This window comes from Fusarium poae, assembly GCF_019609905.1.
Source record: "Fusarium poae strain DAOMC 252244 chromosome Unknown contig_1, whole genome shotgun sequence".
NCBI lineage: Eukaryota > Fungi > Ascomycota > Sordariomycetes > Hypocreales > Nectriaceae > Fusarium > Fusarium poae.
Window position 1 is genome coordinate 185,597 of NW_025408659.1, and position 19,896 is coordinate 205,492.

The window sequence follows — 19,896 nt, forward strand, 5'->3', positions numbered from 1 at the left end:
CCTGCGGTGAATAGACAGCTAGGCTGTATAGCACTTCTGTACAAGATCATTCACTTTTATGACCAAAGGGGGCAACAAGAAAACATATCTTGAAAGAGCTTTTGGCATTCTGTTTTGAGGCCCTACCTTCTTGCGTCAGTCGCGACAAGGGGTCCACTTCGCGTCATATTGGTCCATGCCGCATTCGATTACTCTCGCGCTTTTATGCTTCTCTGACAAAGTCAATGGACTAGGTTAGCAAATTACTAGTAAAGCGAGAACGAGTTTCCAGCCGCCAACTGACTTTGTTTAGATAGTCTTGCTGGGTGCCAGCGGAATCCGATGATGCAACGGGAAACACGCTCTACAAATTAGGGTTATCGCTTGCAAGATTTGGATGAATTTCATTGTTGGCTGTTTGCCCACGTCACACCTTACCATGCATGCACGGTGCACATTCCGATTGCCTGATGACTAGCTTGAACGGACTCCCGCATATGCGACATGTGCACCAGAACCAAAATCACGATCACTAATGAATTGAAGATCTTCCTGCTGAGCTCCCTCCGACTACCAGTATATCATAATAATACTGGCCATACAATCTTCCATTTTCCTTTATCCAACCCTCATTATCGCCAATCGGTCAAGTCATCACATTCAAGTACAACCCAAGCGTGGCAATAGACCCCAATGTCTAAGCCGTTCGAGCCGAGAGTCGGCACTCCATTCGAACCCCCCAATCCTTTCAACCAATACTTGAACGATTCCGTAAAGGCTATTCCAAGATATCTTTTCCGTGTTTCAGATCCCTCATCGTATGGCATAACGAGTCGGGCCGAGGTATGCTCACCAGCCGCCCAAGCCACGATTATAGAGGCTGTCGATCTCTACAAGATGCCGACCGAGGAGGCCGCCCAAGCTCTCGGTGACCACCTGTGGTGGAACTGTACTCCTTCTGGTCCAGGCGCATGTAATCTCATGTCGTGGACCAGCTCTCTTCTTATCGCCCTCCAGTACGGCGTCTATCGACATAGAAGTCTACAGAACCCTCACGAGATGTCTGAAATCAAAATTCTAATGGTCGACACTAGACAGTTTGATCGCAACGCCTTCGCTCGTGATCTGCAGATCCTTGCTGCTTTCAAGGGAGTCTCTGGGGAGCATAAATTAGGCAAACTCTATGAATGGCGCAATGGTGATCTACTTTCTGGAGAATATCTCTCTCAGGGAAAACTTGTCATTGATCCCAAGAGATCTTGTCAGGTTTCTTTGGAAGACCTCGTGACCCGAGGTCTCTTCAGCGTCTCCATTGGGCTAGGCGACCAGGTACACTGGTCTCGATGGATCAGACGAGTTAAAGAACTACGGAGAGAGATGTGTTACCAATCAACGCAATTGAGTGCTGTAGTCATCAAGACAGCCGTGAGGGTAGCCATAGCTTTTGAGCCTTTCAGAATACCAGCAGCCATAATGCTCCTCAGTCTTAGCCCGTATAACTTCTCCAAAAATGTTTCAGCTATTTTCGAGGAGTTAATAAAAAATGGATTCGGTAAGATTCAATATAAATTAATCCTTTTGACGTGCCTATACATCGGGACTAATAATCAACGTAACCAGAGAAGGAATTGCGACAGAATGCGGCCTTTGCTCAGTTCAGTCTTGATAGTTATACAGGCAGGTTACCTGAGTTACACAGGTGGAAAGATTTGTATATCTGCATTGCTGAACAGTTGACGCTGAATGGCCATGAATCACGACGAGGGGTGGAAGAGGTTGACACTGAGAAAGATAGCACGAATGATCTCAACGACGCGTTTTCAGGTTTGAGTATTTAATATTTCGCCACACAGAAATAAGAAGGTATCACTAAGAGGTCTTATGGCCAACTGCAAAGCTCAGGTTCAGGTTCGGATTTTGTTTCAGCCACCATCTCTTTGACTGTTACCGCCCTCCACTTCGTACCTCGCCCCACCTCCGCTAGTCATCACATCAGTATAGACATGGTCGTCAGATAAGTATGAGTAATCAAAACATATGCATGTGTACAGACCTGACGCAGGTAACCCAGCGATGTGCACAGACTATTGTTGTTGTAATTCGTCGAATTACCACCACAACTGCGTGCAGTAGGGTAGAGTACAGTAGGTTGAATAAAACTTAGCTTGGAATGCTAATCCGAGCCCTAAAGAAGAGATAGTAGTTTTATTTAGCCTAAAAGTGTGCTGGTTGCTTCGAACCCCAAGTCGAATTTGTCTACTGGAAGCAGGTGTTGCTCCTGAATCTTCTCACTGACTTATACTCTCTCCTCTACCCATGCTACTTCGCGTTTTAATTTGTGGACAGCCTGTTCAGGCATATTTTTGTTAGCGTGGTTTTATTCAGTATGGGTTTTCCATCGGACTCAGGCCCCGTTCCTGCCGTGCATACTTGAGTAGGATAGGTTGAGACTATTGAGGGATCGAGAGGTATGACCAATGCTCGTCACGCGCTGATAAACCAGAGTCAGAACTTGACGCGCTGCTGTTGAAGTGTTGTCTTGCCTGAACGTGTAACCAAGCACCAATGAGAAATCCAAATCGACCCTATATTAAAACTGTACCCCAACGCTAGTCCATTTTTCGAAATTCAAGTCTACCCCTGTAAAGCGGAGTAAATTGAATCAATTGTTGTACAATTGGTTTTGGACTGTAGCACTGGGTGGCCGATTGTAGATGAATCGCCTCTTAATGGTACCTAAGATAGGTACGCCTAGCGCCAACGGCGCGGTTCATCATTGATCCGAGAATTTTCCGAAGTCGCCCCGTTTTTGTAATCGCAATGGCACGAATTGAACAAAGAAAACTCCACATCATCACACGAAGTGTTTGACACGATGGCGCCGCCCGCTCTTCCACTTCATCGTCATCAATCGTCTCTAGAGGGTATCATAGACTTCTCATCGCGGGAGCCCTTGTCCGAGTCTCATCGCGCCTCAGCTATTCGTCGGTTTTATCAAGTCATCAATTATTTTGATGGTAATGACACTAAACGAGGTCAAAACCAATACGATAGAGTGAAGCTTGTACTCTTCACTTACGAATATTCCACCAATCAACTGTCCAAAGATAATGTTTTGATCGCTGTTTTTGAGTTTTTGAAACTATCAATTTCAGCTGAAGAGGATATCGACTTTGAAGATGCCACGTACCAAAGCGAGTTGAAGAACCACTTGTATGAATTTGCCGACTACCTGATCGACAACTTCTTTCTCCCGCGTATGGCCCCACGTACGGGCCTATCACTAACACCTCAGAAGTCAAAGCATCAACCAAAAAGACACCACAACCTACGCCAGCATCTCACTCAGCTGTTATGAAAACTCAACGCCAGGACCATGTCTTTTCTGGGACGCCAGAGCGCCTAGCCAGTCTGAGAGGTGCCTGCCTCATACGTGACCGGTATCGCTGTGTTATTTCACGCAAGTTCGGCAGGGCTGAAGCCAAGGTTCCGATCAACTACACCGAAACCCACCGGTTGATCGATTGGTGTATTACTCATACACTTACATCAATCAACCTGAACCCTCGACGTGATCAACTACCCTACATCGGCGACCCTGGTTGATGTAGGTGTAGTGGATTTTTGCAGCGGTGGACTTTTAGTGGGACAAGGTATCCAGTTTTGGACATCTGGATCCACCCTGTTAGGAGGTACTGTCTTTTGTGAGGGCAGGGCCACACAGACTTTAGTATTTCCTAACTTATTTTCGGGCCCCCAGTAGTTATAGAGGATATCCTGGGGTAATTTCCCGTACAGGTCCAAATTTTCATCGATCTGTTTGACGCATTCACACCTCCCGTAATGGCCGATCCTTTAGAAGACAAAGTCGTTGAGACCTCTCCACCAATTCTTTCACCATCAACGTTACTAGCTGATGCCCAACAGCTACAGGAAGAACGTCTGTTTCGTCATTTCCGCGGCTGGCTCTTCTCCGAGCGCGCAAAGGACACCTCCTCCTGGACTTGGGACTACGGGTATGATATCCAGCGGGCTCATGAGCGAAGATGGGTATGCAAACTCTGCATTCACCAACGAGTCCCCCAGCCGAAGAACTTCACACATACTGGTCTTCAAAATGCCAGCAAACATCTGTTCAAAGAACATCATATTCGGGCGCCAGAGGGCAAGACGAAGTCTTCGACGCAGTTGAAAGCGGAAAGCGTCGAGAAGCAGCACCGCTCAATAGCTGATACCTTGACGCTCGATCCGGAAAAGCCGCGGGAGCAGGCCATGGCGAACTCCTTCGTCAAGAACTTTGACAGGGACCATTTTCAACGGATGGTGATGCAATGGATCGTTAAGAGTAATCTTTCCTTTCTCACGGTCGAAGACGAAGATCTCCGAGCCATATTCGATTATCTTAGTCCATCAGTGTCAATACGTGGTGGCCACTTATCTGCAGATACCCTCAGGACCAGGATTATCACTGAGTATCAACGACACCGCCACACCGTTATCGACGTCCTTCGACAATCTCCCGGCCTGATTCACATCTCTTTCGATGGCTGGACGTCGGGAAACCGGCATACCTTGTACGGAATCGCTTGCTTCTTCAGAGATGAGCACAACAAGCCCCGTAAGATTGTGCTGGGTGTGCCCGAGGTTTCCGTACGCCACAGTGGATCGAATATTGCAGCTCAAGTCCTTGATATCTTGACAGCCTACCAGATTACCGAGAAAGTAGGATATTTCACGCTTGACAACGCAGAGAATAATGATACAGCGATGGGGGCCATTGGTCGTGAACTAGGCTTCACTGGTGCGTCTCGCCGAGGCCGCTGTTTCGGTCACACGGTCAACTTGTCAGCAAAGGCGTTGCTCTTTGGCAAGAACGCAAGCGCTTTCGAAGAGCAACTCTCCGGCGCGTCGGCCCTGCCGGAAGCAGACTGGGAATCATGGAGGAGCAAGGGCCCTGTTGGGAAGCTTCATAACCTTGTCTATGACATCTTTCGGTCCAGCAGATTGATGTACTTGCTGCGAGATCTTCAACAAGATGCAATCAGCAAAGCCAGTTCGTTAAGGGAACGATCAAGGAAGCCACTTACCGTGGTGCGAGACAATAATACCCGCTGGCTTTCCCAACTGTACATGATCCGTAGGGCACTCAAAATTCGGCCATATCTTATCTTACTGGTGGTAAAGTACAAATAGGAGTGGGAAGATGAGAATAGGTCGAAGAGGACGGGTCAGGTCAGGAAGTCCGCAAAACTGCCACGTATCTGCGAGGAGGAGAACAAGCTAACGGACAGCGACTGGGAAGCCCTCCAGTGCCTGGAGGAGATATTGACGCATTATGAGAATGTAGCGAGGACTTTGGAGGGTGACGGACAAGTTAGAAAGAGAAGGCGAGGGTTTCTGGGCTCATATGGTAACATATGGGATGTGATTCTAGGTTTCGAAGAGCTCCTCTCGAAACTAGAGCAATACAAATTGCTTGCAGCAGGCTTTCCCGACGCCGAATAGTTCAGGATCGGGATTAATCTCGCCTAGGACAAGCTTGAAAAGTATTATTCAGCTCTAGATGAAACACCCATCTACTATGCCGGTCTTGCTCTCCATCCTGCATACAAGTGGGCGTATTTCAAGCACACTTGGGACACCCATCCAGAATGGGTCGACAAGGCTAAGGAGATGGTTTACCGAGTTTAGAGGACCGAGTACGCGAATTCCGATATCCTCTCTCAAGCAGACGAGTCAGACGACCAACGTCCAGCAAAAAGACGCAAGTTCTTCAGCCCATTCGAGGCCAACAGTCGTCATATGCCGGCAAGATACGACTCTTCAGACGATGAAGCAGTCAAAGGTGATGAATACGAGACATGGCAAGGTAGCCGCGAAGCGAGTGACAGGAGAGTTCGCGATCCTATTACGTACTGGCATGAAAGGAGGTTAAAATACCCTCGACTTTCGCGGATGGCGTTGGACTTTTTGACCATTCAGCCAATATCTGCAGAGTGCGAGAGGCTCTTTTCAGCTGCAGGAAGAATGGCGGTGCCGTCGCGAAGCCTTCTGGATGCCCAAATTATCTCCATCTGTCAGGTATCGCGGTCATGGTATAGGGCTGGGATCGTCAAGGAACTGGATCCGATGTTGATCTCGTGGCGCAAGGAAGAGCAGATTTATGAGGGTCTTGGGATGAGTGATGGCGAATTAGCAGAACAAGCAACGGCATGGCTGAGGGCTCAGGGCGACGAGGGAGAGAGTGAGGGGTAGTAGGCTGGGCAAGTACCATCCATGATCAAGAGCGCAAGTCACGTGAGCGAAGTGTACGACAAACCAACCGTCAACTACATCCACCAAAGGCGCTGGTGTAGCACACTACACCCACCACACCGGACAGTTGCTTACATAATTTACACTTACACTACTCTGGGTCGAAAAGTGTAGTTGGTGTAGTTGATCGGAACCTTGGCTGAAGCTCTGAAGCGCTTCCAGCAACATGGTGGCAATAAGGCTGTTGACCAAGACGACGTTCCCTTGGCTGATCCAGGGCAAAGGTTCGACTATCTGGAGGTCGCACACATTCTTCCACACTCCCTCACTCAGCTAAACTCTTCAAAAGAGCTGGTAAGAATTCTGAACCCCACAATCTTGCTCGCGCTGACTCTGCGATAGAACTCTTCAAAAGTAGCGGCACTGGCGATACTTAATATGTTTGACAGTGGCGTTGTCCACTTGATCGAGGGAATCGACATTGATCGTCCGTCTAATGCTCTAACGCTGACTCTAAGTCATCATGTGTCTTTTGGGGACTTTCGTGTCTATTTCGAGCCTGTCGGAGATACACCGCATACATATCGTATAGGCACATTTCTACCGCCTGGTCTTGCAGAAGATGTCCCAGTTACTCGAACCCTTTTCCTTACTGAGGACAAGAGCATTGATCCACCGTCATCTCGATTCCTTGCCGTTCATCGTGCTATCGCGCATATCCTGCACCTTTCTGCCGCGGGGGACTACATTGATGACATACTGAGCGATGTCGGGGAATTTGGCATTCGATCAGATGGGTCTACTGATCTGTCTCGACTACTGAGACTGAGGCTTGGTGATTGGGCAGTTGGAGAGGTCCACGGATGAATGCGTGTGCCTGAGGTGCTTCAATGTTCAATGATGATTTTAGATCAAATGGGGGCGTTATATAGATACCTGGATGCTAGCAAGGGGTTAGACCTGAATGTACGCTTTTCTAGAAGCACGAATATGTAAACCATCTGATCTGCCGCAATATGAATACTTGACGGGCACGGGCCATCAAATCATGTATCAGGACCTAATACGCGGGGTAATTGGTACAGTAGGCTGGCAAGCCATATATAAGCTTCCCTCGATGTAATGGATCGATGCATCTACTTGAAGTGCATTTTAGCGACGAAAACCTCTGGGTGACCTGAATCCGTTGGGGTGCAATGGATTCAGGTCGTCATTTTATTAGCTTCGATGTTGATCCTCTAGTTGCCGCTGTCCATTGTGTATGATGACGGACCGGACTACCTCGCCTGCCCGGCGCCCTCCTCGGCCAATCTGCTGCACAAAATCAACGAGCCCGTACGGCTTCTCCATGTGAACCACGGCCACGATCCCCTCGATGTCGATGCCTGTCCCTAACCCGGTTGTTGCTGCGATCCATCGGCTTGTGTTACGGCCCTCTATCCATGCCGTCCGCACCTCGTAACGGTCCTGTTCGCCCATGCCGCTGTGATGAAACCCACAGCCGATCTCGTCAGCAATCGCCTCGCATTGACTCTTGGACCGGCAGTATATGACCCCCTTCTGACGACCCGTCATGTCTTGATCTAGCTGCTTGATTACCTCAACCGTACGATCCTCGACAGCATCGCGCCCGGGCTTGACCTGCTGAACCTCGTAGCGGCAGTTCAGCTTGACCGTCCGATCCCGCACCATGATTGCCGACTTTGCCAGCATCTCGCCGCGGAACCAATCCTCTAGCACAACGGGCAGCGTTGCTGTGAGCAGTACCAACGGGCAGCCGAACCGACGTAAGCCTACTAGCTCGCCAAGCTTAGCCCGGTAGCCGATATCCATAATAACAGTGTGACATTCGTCTACGAATATCCGCTGCAGCAGCCCTGTACATGACAGCCCGTCAACGTACCCGGAAAACTCGGCGCTTGACACGATATCGGCACTGACGACGATTAACCGTGCTGCCCTCGGCATGCCCTCTCGCCCCGAATTCATCGATGACCTGTATCGGATGCAGTCGACCCCCATGTCTGTTGCTCTCGTGACCAAGTCGTCCATCAGTGCAACAAACGGCACGACCACGATGCTTGTGCCTGTATCCTCCATCACGGCCGGCAGCATGAACAGTATGCTCTTGCCGGCACCGGTCGGCAGTACGTTAATTGCCGTCTGATCTGCTTTGAGCGCCATAATCGATCGCATGCTCTCAGCTTGCTTGTCGGATCGCCAAGTCGCCTTCGGTCCAAGCAGCTTTCGCAGCCCATCCGCCATCTCGTCCTCTAGCTTCTTCTTTTTCTTCTCACTCATCTCCTTCTTCTGAGCCAGTTCCTCCTCTTGAGTAGTCTTTCTTCGCTTGCTGCTTGTAGTCATCTGGGCCGGACTATTAGTTGATTGCTGCTGCTCTTGTTGTTGCTGCTGCTTGTCGGTCTTCTGACTACCCTGCTTGCGTTTCGGTACCTTCTTCTCCTTTCCTTCTTCTGCACTCTCTAAAAACTGATGCCACAGCTTGCTGATCTCCTTGAATGTCGCAATCATCTCCGGCTGCAGCTTGCCCGGGAAGCCGATATGTACGGCGTAGTGCTGCCTTGCAATGCGTGTTCCGTGTGTCGACTGTAGATCCCACACGATATTCCAGCTTCCTCCACAGTCAACCGGCTCACCTGTGATCGGGTCGATCTCGACATTTTCATCCTTATCCTCATCATCCATCTTACCTTCTAGCTGCCTTATCACGAGTCCTCGAATCCTCCGTCCCATCTCGATTGCAATCGCCCGATATCGTCCTACCCCTAGTCTGACCCCTGTCCCGGCCTGCATAACATGAGCAAGCTTCTTACTGAGCCGGTCGGTTTCCCATACCGACGAGCTGCCATCCCTCCACATATACTCAAGCTGCTCTCCATGCGGCTCGTTAAGCTGACATTCCTGCCGTAGTACCCTCTTGGTCGGAAGTAGCCATGCAATATATGCCACTACCATTCGCCCGATCCGGTCGGGGATAAACCGTGCTACCTTGCGGCCATTATCACGGATTGCCTTCATCTTGTCACGATCAGTCACGATCAGTCACGATCAGTCACGATCATGACTTGCCCGTCTAGTATGAACACGTTCCGGATCAGCTGCCACGAATCGCAGTGCCGTAATGTTGTAATTTCTGGTCCCCTTCCCGGAAGCCCACCCCATGTATGCACAAGCACAAGCAGCGTCTCTCGTAGCAGCCGCAAGTCTCGAAGCCACCTCTTAACACGCTGCCGCTTCCATCGGACCCTCGCAGCATCCCATATCGATGCTTCCATCAGCCGCATCACCTTTGCCGGCCCGGCCTCCAGCCACTTGTTCTTCGGGTTGCTTGCAAATGACTGACCTGCCCCGAGCCGTATCATATTATCGACGATCCGACCCATATCGATCTTCTTACTGACTGTCTGCCACACCCCACCAAACAGCCCATTTAGCAGCTTCTCTGCCTCAGTAACCTCATCGCGCAGTGTGCGGGTAAAATCCTCGACGCTGATGTGCTCGCCCATGTGAAATAATCCCTCTTCGTCGTCAGACCATCGTATCGACGGCTGCCCCCCGTTCTTCTGCCGGTACCCTTTTCCGTATGCCATCCATCCGATAATCGTACTTATGACGCTGTGAGTGCCTATACATGTCGCTGTGAGCTGACAGTGAGCTTCGCAAGACTGAATGCCCTCTCGCAGTCGGTTGACATGGCCGGAATAGCAAGAACATCCAGTGCAAACCTACTCAATCGTGGGAAAGCATTGCTATGGTCAATCCACCAACGAATGGGGTCATCTACCTGTTCTGGTTCGAGCCTGTAATACCGTTCAAGTTCACTGCCTGTTGCTGAGAGCTTAGGTTGCCGGCTTTTTATCCATTGCTCAAACCTACTTTGCTCAGGTCGGGGCGTCAACGAGGGCGTGATGAAGGCACTCTCAGAGACATCATCGCCATTTCTCGAATACCAACGCTCAAAATAGACTTTGATGCCGTCCTTTGCATCTCGAAGCCATTGTAGCTGTTCTGGGGAAGTCCAATTGGTCTCCAGCCACCGGAGGCCAAGATCCGGATTCAGAACAACAGAAGCTGCAAACAGAGGCGATCGTCCGAGGAGAGTATAGTATTCGTTCAGCTTAATCCAAGCATTATTCATACTTGCCCTAATACTAGCGCGCTCCTGACCCTCCATACTGGCAATATTACTCATCGAACGAGCATCGTTCTGCAGGTAGTCTTCCCGGGAATGTACAGGAAGTGCATCTTCATTAAACTGTGAGCTAGCGGGTGGACGAGCTGGAAGAGCCGTTTCGCGACGGCGGCACAATGGTGTAATTTCGTATCCTTGAAGTCGTGATGGTAATCGTGACTGCCGTGAGGGTCGCTCTCGGATTTGTCCGACTGTCGGTTGCCGCGGAAGTGTTGGTGTCACACCCATGGCCGGTCCAGCTTCCTCTCCCTGGGTTGTATACCTTTCTTCTGCAGCCGAATCAGCAGTTTGATCCTCGTAGAGAACCCTCCAGTCTTCGAAATGTTCCAGGACAAACTCCATTCCTGTCATGACTTCCCAGAGCCGGCCGTGGCCCCCGCTTGTACCCCATCCCTGTGTTCTCATCGTCATATTGTAGAGCGGCTCCAAGATATGACTAACTTCCCTGAGGACCTTCCAGTCATCAGATGTCAGAATGTCAGCTGTAGGAACCCTTTTCGAGGCGTCTGCTTCTAGCCCTAACTCCTGAATGAAGCTGTTGAGCTCAGACCTCTTGACTAAGGCACGCTTAATCATATAAGTCGAGTTCCATCTCGTAGCGTTGTTCTGTATGACTTCAAGCTCAGCAGTTGATTCTTCTGCAAGCTTATATGTGTCTACCTCCTCCTGCTCCCTTGCATGTGCTTTGAAAGCTTCGGTGCGTTGCGGAGAGGCTCGGATAAACTTGACAATATTGTGAAGCTTCCCAACTGGACCCTTGGCTCGCCAGTGTTCGAGATCTTCTCCAACCCGCTCTAACATGTCATAAGCCTCAGACTGAAGTTCGAAAGAAGCTGCATCATCGCCGTAGAGGAAGGCTTGAGCAACAAGGTTTAGAATATGACCAAAACATCGCATCCTTCGTGCCTCCGTGTCCGCTCGAGTTATCGAGGCATCGAGAGTTGTGTAGAGGTTTCGCAAGCAAACATCATTACTGGCCGCATTATCACAGATCGAGACCCCGAGCTTACCATCGATACCCCAATCACGGACCACGTTCCTTATGGTGTAAGCGATGTTTTCGCCGGCGTGAGATCCGACCTGCCTCTTGAAAGCCAGCAGCCTGTTTTGATATAAGTGTCTCCGATCGATAAAGTGACCAAAGATGGAAATAAAAGCTAATCTGTTGGGAGAGGTCCAGAGGTCGAAGCTAAGATGTATCTGGGTAACAGTATTATTGAGTTCCTCCTTGACAGCCGCTTTCTTTGAAACGGGTATGTCTTCTAGATCTTTCTTGGTTGCAGTTCGACCCCAGGGCACCTGAGCATAAAGATCAGAGTCCAGCTGACGGAACAGCTCCTGCAGATAGGTACTCTCAAAGGTAGTAAAGGGGAGATTAGAATCAACGATATAACCAACAGAGAGCTCTCTAATCCGTGTCATCTTTGCTCGAGGAAGAAGGAAGGAAGAAGGAAGGAAGAAGGAAGGAAGAAGGAAGGAAGAAGAGGCGGGCCGTTTCTTGGATGCATTTCTCTGGAGATCGATAACTGAAGAGTCACCAGATGAACCCGCTTCAAAGTTCTCGGTGATCCCGTGAGCTCTAAGAACCGTTAGTGATAGCCCGGAAATGAGAAGTACCACGAACTTGAAAAGATGAGCTGATGCCGATGATGTCGACTGAGCATTAAAAAATCGCGGTGCACTCTTATCATCGCAGAGCCGGAAACACCAGATATCCCCACTGGACGTATTGTCTTTCCTCAACTCTGCTAGGAACCAGCCATGGTTTCCAATCCAGCTTCGCCTGCCCCTACTTTTCCTCTTGTCTAAGAGGCTTCCAATAACAAAACGTCGTTGGCCCCAAATGATCTTGCAAAGGTCATCAACACATGAATCGGCAGTCGAGGCCAAAGCTAAAGCTGCATCATACTGGCCTTTGATCTCGTTGTCCTTCTTTTGGTGACCCCTTCATTCAAAGAAGGGCTAAAAGCAGAGCAGCCCCACTTCCCTTTGATGACCTTGCATCTCATTGTGAAGCCGTTATCGATAAGCAACGATAAGAGACATGGTTAAGAAAGACCACTATCCTTGATTAGGTAAACGGTCGGGAAGGAATATTCAGTAGCATTTTTTGACGGACGCGTCACGCTAAAAGAATGTCCGATGATTTTAGCCATACTCAACCACCGCCTTCGAACTTTGTATAGCGGTTGCAACGCGATGCCGCTCTTTGCTCGCGACGAAGACTCAAAGCTCCCACCTGGCTGATGCGAATTATTATGATTGCTTCAATGGCGTTACTGATTGGCTTGAGTCACGTGTAACATGCATATTTGGAAGGACTGAGCCTCGTCGACCCCGCACGATGGAGGCCGCCGTTGCTGTTGTCAACGAACCTGAAGGTGAACATAGTGACCAGTTCCAATGGCAGAAGCGCTCGGCATCGCGTCGAGCATCATCGCCGTGGTTGATCTTTCGGCCAAGGTACTTTCCCTATGTTTGCAATATTCCCGGGAGGTGAAGAACGCCAAGGATGATATCGATAGGCTCCATGACGAAGTTGCTGCCTTTCAGAACACGACCGAGAAGCTCGAGGCTCTCCTCAAAGAGCCTCGTGGGATGGAGCTGAAGGCGTCTCAACAATTGCTATCTTCAATAGAAGATGCTCACTCAACGCTAGAACAGCTTAAACATCGGCTCCGACCTTCGACTCACCGAAAGGCAATGAGCCGGTTTGGTGCGCGTGCATTCAAATGGCCATTTGAAAGCAAAGATGTCGTGGGAGTCATTCAAACCCTGGAGCGCTGCAGAGGAAGTATTTCTTTGGCGTTGAACATTGATCAGATGCAAGTAAAGTAATTCGGAGAACAATGGCTGAGCTAACATGAGCCCGACTTAGTGTAATCCTTCAGAACGTCGATGACCGAACGATTCTCAGTCAACTGCCTGCCGCGGAAGGAGCTTCATTCGACTCCCATGCCGAAGAACACAACCCGACGTGCTTGCCAAACACGCGTGAGGAGCTGCTCAAAGAAATCGACTGCTGGATTGATGACCCTAAATCAAAGACAATATTCTGGTTAAATGGCAAGGCTGGAACAGGAAAATCGACCATCTCGCGGACTGTCGCTCGTTCGCGATCCAAGCAGGGTGATCTCGGTGCGAGCTTCTTTTCAAGAGAGGAGAGGTCGATCGAGGGAACTTGTCCAAGTTCGTGTCTACAGTGGCCCGTTGTCTGGCTTGGAGCACCCCGGCGGTTGCGCCGTACATCAGGAGTGCCGTCAATGCTGATCCAGCGATTGCTGACAAGGCTGTTCGAGAGCAGTTTGAGAAGCTTGTTCGAGAGCCGTTGTTAAAAGCGACGGCAACGTCGTTATCTCGACCATCGGTTTTTATTGTTGTTGATGCGCTGGATGAGTGCGAGAAGGATGCTGACATCAAGCTCATTCTTCAACTTTTCTCCAACTTACGCTTCGCGGGTCCTTTATGTGTCCGAGTGCTCGTTACCAGTAGACCCGAGCTTCCCATCCGTCTTGGCTTTTCCTCCATCGGCAATGCCCACCAAGATCTGATACTGCACAAAATCCCGCTGCCGATCATTGAGCACGACATATCTGTCTTTCTTCGGCACGAGTTCGCCAACATTCGCAACAACTTCAACACGGATGCAGTAGAAGAGCTGAAACTACCTATGGACTGGCCTGGGGAAGCCAACGTCGGGAAGCTCACTAAAGCGGCGGTGCCTCTCTTTATCTTCGCCGCTACTCTTTGCCGATTCATCAACGACCGATATATCGGAAGCCCTGATGAGCTTCTGCAGAGCGTGCTCAACGTCGCAGGTACTGGCCAAGGCTCTAAGCTCGACATGACATATTCGCCAGTTCTAAGACAACAAGTACTTCATAGGTCGGGAAGCGAGAGATTGGACATCATCGAGAGCTTTCGCCTTATCGTCGGCACCATCGTCACACTGGCTAACCCATTGTCAATGCGTGCTCTTGCGCTACTTCTCGATGTTCACGTCAGTAAGGTAACGACTAGGCTAAGTGCGTTGCATTCGGTTTTGGATATCCCGGAAACTCTTGATGCGCCAGTGCGACTGCTCCATCTATCGTTCCGGGACTATCTCGTAGGCCTGGAAGAAAGAGAGTTGGCCGAGTTTCGAGTAGAAGAAAGACATACTCACCAGATATTAGCAAAACACTGCTTGCGCATTATGCGCGGCGGTTTGCAGAAGAACATATGCAGTCTACCTTTCCCAGGCATGCGTCGATCTTCAGTAGACTTTGGGCAACTAGAGAAGAGGATGCCCTCACAGCTCCAATACGCTTGCATGCACTGGGCGTATCATCAGACGTCAGGTGAACCCAAGCTTAGCGATGACAAGGATGTTTATGGCTTCTTGACCACACACTTCCTGCATTGGCTTGAAGCGATGAGTTTGCTCGGACGAGTCAAGGAATGTCTTGACACCCTGAGGTTACTTGCGAGATGGGTAGAGGTTTGTGTCTGTGTCTTAGAGCCTGAGCCGCGCTGACAGGTATTAGACCCTAGAGGGCTCGAGCCTTTCGACCTTTGTGGCTGATGCAGAGCGCTTTGTTCAGGCCTACTTTTCCGTGGCTGCTGAAACGCCGCTGCAGATTTATTGTTGCCTGGCTTTTGTCCCAAGGAAGAGTGTTGTGCGAAGGACATTCGAGAACTTTATTCCAAAATGGATAAGCAATTTGCCAAAGGTTGAGGAAAACTGGGATGCATGCTTGTTGACTCTCGAGGGCCATAGCAGCTGGGTCAGGTCGGTGGTGTTCTCGCACGACTCGAAAAAGGTGGCATCGGGCTCTGATGACGAGACGATACGGATCTGGGATGCCGAGACGGGCGAGTGCGAGCGAGAGCTGAAGGGCCATAGCAGCTATATCAGGTCGGTGGTGTTCTCGCACGACTCGAAAAAGGTGGCATCGGGCTCTGCTGACAAGACGATACGGATCTGGAATGCCGAGACGGGCGAGTGCGAGCGAGAGCTGAAGGGCCATAGCAGCTATATCAGGTCGGTGGTGTTCTCGCACGACTCGAAAAAGGTGGCATCGGGCTCTGCTGACAAGACGATACGGATCTGGAATGCCGAGACGGGCGAGTGCGAGCGAGAGCTGAAGGGCCATAGCAGCTATATCAACTCGGTGGTGTTCTCGCACGACTCGAAAAAGGTGGCATCGGGCTCTGATGACGAGACGATACGGATCTGGAATGCCGAGACGGGCGAGTGCGAGCGAGAGCTAAAGGGCCATATCGGCTATATCAGCTCGGTGGTGTTCTCGCACGACTCGAAAAAGGTGGCATCGGGCTCTGATGACGAGACGATACGGATCTGGAATGCCGAGACAGGCGAGTGCGAGCGAGAGCTGAAGGGCCATATCGGCGATGTCAACTCGGTGGTGTTCTCGCACGACTCGAAAAAGGTGGCATCGGGCTCTTATGACGAGACGATACGGATCTGGAATGCCGAGACAGGCGAGTGCGAGCGAGAGCTAAAGGGCCATATCGGCTATATCAGCTCGGTGGTGTTCTCGCACGACTCGAAAAAGGTGGCATCGGGCTCTTATGACGAGACGATACGGATCTGGAATGCCGAGACGGGCGAGTGCGAGCGAGAGCTGAAGGGCCATACCGGCTATATCAGGTCGGTGGTGTTCTCGCACGACTCGAAAAAGGTGGCATCGTGCTCTCATGACGAGACGATACGGATCTGGAATGCCGAGACAGGCGAGTGCGAGCGAGAGCTGAAGGGCCATATCAGCTATATCAACTCGGTGGTGTTCTCGCACGACTCGAAAAAGGTGGCATCGTGCTCTCATGACGAGACGATACGGATCTGGAATGCCGAGACGGGCGAGTGCGAGCGAGAGCTGAAGGGCCATATCGGCGATGTCAACTCGGTGGTGTTCTCGCACGACTCGAAAAAGGTGGCATCGGGCTCTGATGACGAGACGATACGGATCTGGAATGCCGAGACAGGCGAGTGCGAGCGAGAGCTGAAGGGCCATATCGGCGATGTCAACTCGGTGGTGTTCTCGCACGACTCGAAAAAGGTGGCATCGGGCTCTTATGACGAGACGATACGGATCTGGAATGCCGAGACAGGCGAGTGCGAGCGAGAGCTAAAGGGCCATATCGGCTATATCAGCTCGGTGGTGTTCTCGCACGACTCGAAAAAGGTGGCATCGGGCTCTTATGACGAGACGATACGGATCTGGAATGCCGAGACGGGCGAGTGCGAGCGAGAGCTGAAGGGCCATACCGGCTATATCAGGTCGGTGGTGTTCTCGCACGACTCGAAAAAGGTGGCATCGTGCTCTCATGACGAGACGATACGGATCTGGAATGCCGAGACAGGCGAGTGCGAGCGAGAGCTGAAGGGCCATAGCAGCTATATCAACTCGGTGGTGTTCTCGCACGACTCGAAAAAGGTGGCATCGTGCTCTCATGACGAGACGATACGGATCTGGAATGCCGAGACGGGCGAGTGCGAGCGAGAGCTGAAGGGCCATATCGGCGATGTCAACTCGGTGGTGTTCTCGCACGACTCGAAAAAGGTGGCATCGGGCTCTGATGACGAGACGATACGGATCTGGAATGCCGAGACAGGCGAGTGCGAGCGAGAGCTGAAGGGCCATAGCAGCTATATCAACTCGGTGGTGTTCTCGCACGACTCGAAAAAGGTGGCATCGGGCTCTGATGACGAGACGATACGGATCTGGAATGCCGAGACGGGCGAGTGCGGAGACCTCGTATCATTGCATGGCTATGCAGGTGTTCTATCTTTTACGCTTGATGGGCGTGGCATTGTCACAGACTGTGGTACATTTCCCCTGACATGCAGCTCACAATCTCGCCCCGGTTCTGCTATGCCGTGGCAATCTTCGCATGCCCCGATGCTTGCCTGCACAGACAGCACCTGGGTCACAGCGGCCGGAAAGGACTTACTCTGGCTGCCTCCCGAATGCCGCGGCGGAAAAGTAGCTGTTTCGGGAAGCAGAGTTGTGATAGGTTGCCTATCAGGAAGAGTCTTGGTATTGGGGATTTCTATGGCGGACATGGAGCAGTGGATGGATACAACTAACGTACATGATAAGCGGGTGCAACACAACATCCCAACATCTCAGATAGAAATAGCGATAAAAACACAACAGACTATTAATTAAGTAAAATTAATCGCTATATTCTTCCATAGACATAGCGACAACTATCTGACAGGTCCTTGCATTATGTCCTGTCTTGCCGCACGCTCCACAGCGCCTTTCCTTCATTCGCGTAGGCCCTCCTTGACCACCACTTCTCGATGGTCCAGCCACCGCCTGCGCATCAACATCCATTTGATCAATTACTTGCCTTCCTTCCTCTACTGTCATTACCCCTCCTTTCTGTAGCCGGGTTCTTTTTGCCCTCCGCCGCCGGCTTAGTATCTTATTTGCCTGTTCAAGATCTTGGACCCTGGCCTCTAATAAGGCAACCTTATGCATAACTATCTTTGTTCCCTTGGAAGAAGACCTCAATGCTTCTAGAATCGAGTCTGGAGAGCTACTTTTATGCCTTTTGATTATCCTTTCAAGATATTCAAGCTGAGAGTCGGCTTCAAGTATAGTCTTTGGGGTCTTTGAGACCCAAGGGGTCGAGGGGCTAACTACCTCCTCCACGGGCGTTGGAGTCCGCAGCTGCACATCGAGCTTCGAGATTACACTTTCTGGGTCGAGAGGAGCAAGTCCGGCTCCTCTAAAGGCTGCTTTAATATTTTTCTCTGCCATTGTGGCCTGGTAGGCGGTGTAAAAAGCCGGCAAGAACTCGGTTTTGGAAATGTGGGTTACAGAGCCAAGGGTGTGCTCAACTCAACGTATTTCAATATGTTGAATGGATTGACGATCAACGTCAACTCAACGTCAATCAACATCGAATAAGGATTACATAAACATCAATCCATTTTGAGTTATCATTGATTGAATGGATTGAAGGTGGTGGATTTAGGGTAGCTGGTAATAGGACTCGTGATTCCTGAAGAGGTTTTGGCATCTTGAGTCTTTGTGGTCCACCCTTCCCGTCACACTAACCTTAATATGGTTTAGTTCACCACCTTTGGGTTTTTTCCCGATTAGATCAGTGCCGACGCGCTCCATGATCGCGTTCTTCCGCGACCGTGTTACAGCTGGACGCTCTGAATCAGAAGGAATGGAGTCTACAGCGCCCTCCACGAACGACGTTGACGTGTTATCTTCCGCAACACTTGCAGCGGCCTCTTTAGCGACGCCAGCTCCCAGCCTGCGAGAGGAAACACCACATGAAGAAGTAGAGCATCAGTACCTCTGGCGTTGTTTCCCGGATTACGTGTGGTCCCAACGCGTCCGAGATACACCATCGTGAAAGAGGAAGCGGCTTTGCCTGACGACATCAATGAAGATATTGACGAGCTCGAATTATGGCAGTCGTCGTGGGAGGATGGAGATAACGATGTTAGAGATGCAATATCATACTGGCATGAGCGCAAACGTCGGTATCCTCGTCTTTCACGAATGGCGCTGGACTTCCTTACGATCCAGCCGATGTCAGCAGAGTGCGAGAGGATGTTTGCAGCGGCAGGGCGGATGGTGACGCCACTACGAAATCGGCTGGACGCGGACATTATAGGAATGTGTCAAGTGCTGCGATCGTGGTTACGGGCTGGGGTGATTGACGACCTGGACGTGTCATTACTTCCTACCGAGAATGGTAGTGGTGATGGGCCGGAAGAAGGATCATGGGTGGAGGTGGGATGTGAAGAAAAGGGGATGGAAGAGTGGGAGTGAAATAGCTCAGCTTGGAGATCAACGACTTCAACCAGTGTCCATTCAACTCAATTTGACGGATAATTGATCAACGCCACTGGAGAGAGTGGTTGACCAGGTCAACTCACCGCCACCGGGCCATTCGGTTGATTGAATTGAGTGGTGCACATCCTTGCGGATTACTGAGTATGAGAGCTCCCGCGCGGCTTCCTCAGACGTTATCAGGTAACGAAAGGGGACCAATCCCTCGATACGGTATTTTGTGGGGGCGACAGTGGGCAAGTCTGTCTGTAATCTGTAGTGCCTCTTCTGTGGCAAAAGCACTTCGAGAAAGGCCTAATACAAACAGGATTCCAGAGAGTACCCGGCGAAGACTGTTGCTGGTTACACGGCGACATTATCTTCTTCTTCTATGTGGACGACTGTGTCCTCTGCTTCCCTGAGACAATGAAGAAAGAGGCATCCAAACTAATGGGAAACTTACAGAGGATATACCATATCGAAGGAGGCCAGCCCCTCCAATGGTTCCTGGGCATCGAAGTTATCCGAGACCGGCCCACGCGCCGCTTATGGCTCTCGCAGTCAGTCTATATCGACAAGATGAAGCGACTGCTCCCCGATACAATGCCGATACCGAAGAAGGTCATACCGATGACACAAGAAGAG

The 19,896-nt window shown here is 50.6% G+C and overlaps 5 protein-coding genes across 5 annotated transcripts; 3 read left to right on the forward strand and 2 right to left on the reverse strand.

The window, feature by feature from the left end:
- Positions 1-672: 672 nt before the first annotated feature.
- On the forward strand, positions 673-1,817 carry FPOAC1_012885 (uncharacterized protein; the record flags this gene model as incomplete). The annotated part of the gene is made up of 2 exons (XM_044857228.1): positions 673-1,531; positions 1,600-1,817. 2 exons carry the CDS (start codon positions 673-675, stop codon positions 1,815-1,817), a joined length of 1,077 nt encoding a protein of 358 aa, XP_044701411.1.
- A 1,037-nt stretch (positions 1,818-2,854) lies between these two features.
- Positions 2,855-3,585, forward strand: FPOAC1_012886 (uncharacterized protein; the record flags this gene model as incomplete). The annotated part of the gene is made up of 2 exons (XM_044857229.1): positions 2,855-3,248; positions 3,275-3,585. The coding sequence occupies 2 exons, from the start codon at positions 2,855-2,857 to the stop codon at positions 3,583-3,585; spliced, it is 705 nt and encodes a 234-aa protein (XP_044701412.1).
- A 3,867-nt stretch (positions 3,586-7,452) lies between these two features.
- Positions 7,453-9,270, reverse strand: FPOAC1_012887 (uncharacterized protein; the record flags this gene model as incomplete). The annotated part of the gene is made up of 1 exon (XM_044857230.1): positions 7,453-9,270. One exon carries the CDS (start codon positions 9,268-9,270, stop codon positions 7,453-7,455), a length of 1,818 nt encoding a protein of 605 aa, XP_044701413.1.
- A 20-nt stretch (positions 9,271-9,290) lies between these two features.
- FPOAC1_012888 (uncharacterized protein) lies at positions 9,291-9,842 on the reverse strand (the record flags this gene model as incomplete). The annotated part of the gene is made up of 1 exon (XM_044857231.1): positions 9,291-9,842. The coding sequence occupies one exon, from the start codon at positions 9,840-9,842 to the stop codon at positions 9,291-9,293; it is 552 nt and encodes a 183-aa protein (XP_044701414.1).
- A 3,005-nt stretch (positions 9,843-12,847) lies between these two features.
- FPOAC1_012889 (uncharacterized protein) lies at positions 12,848-18,564 on the forward strand (the record flags this gene model as incomplete). The annotated part of the gene is made up of 5 exons (XM_044857232.1): positions 12,848-13,037; positions 13,313-13,610; positions 13,697-14,924; positions 14,971-17,457; positions 18,535-18,564. 5 exons carry the CDS (start codon positions 12,848-12,850, stop codon positions 18,562-18,564), a joined length of 4,233 nt encoding a protein of 1,410 aa, XP_044701415.1.
- Positions 18,565-19,896: the final 1,332 nt, after the last annotated feature.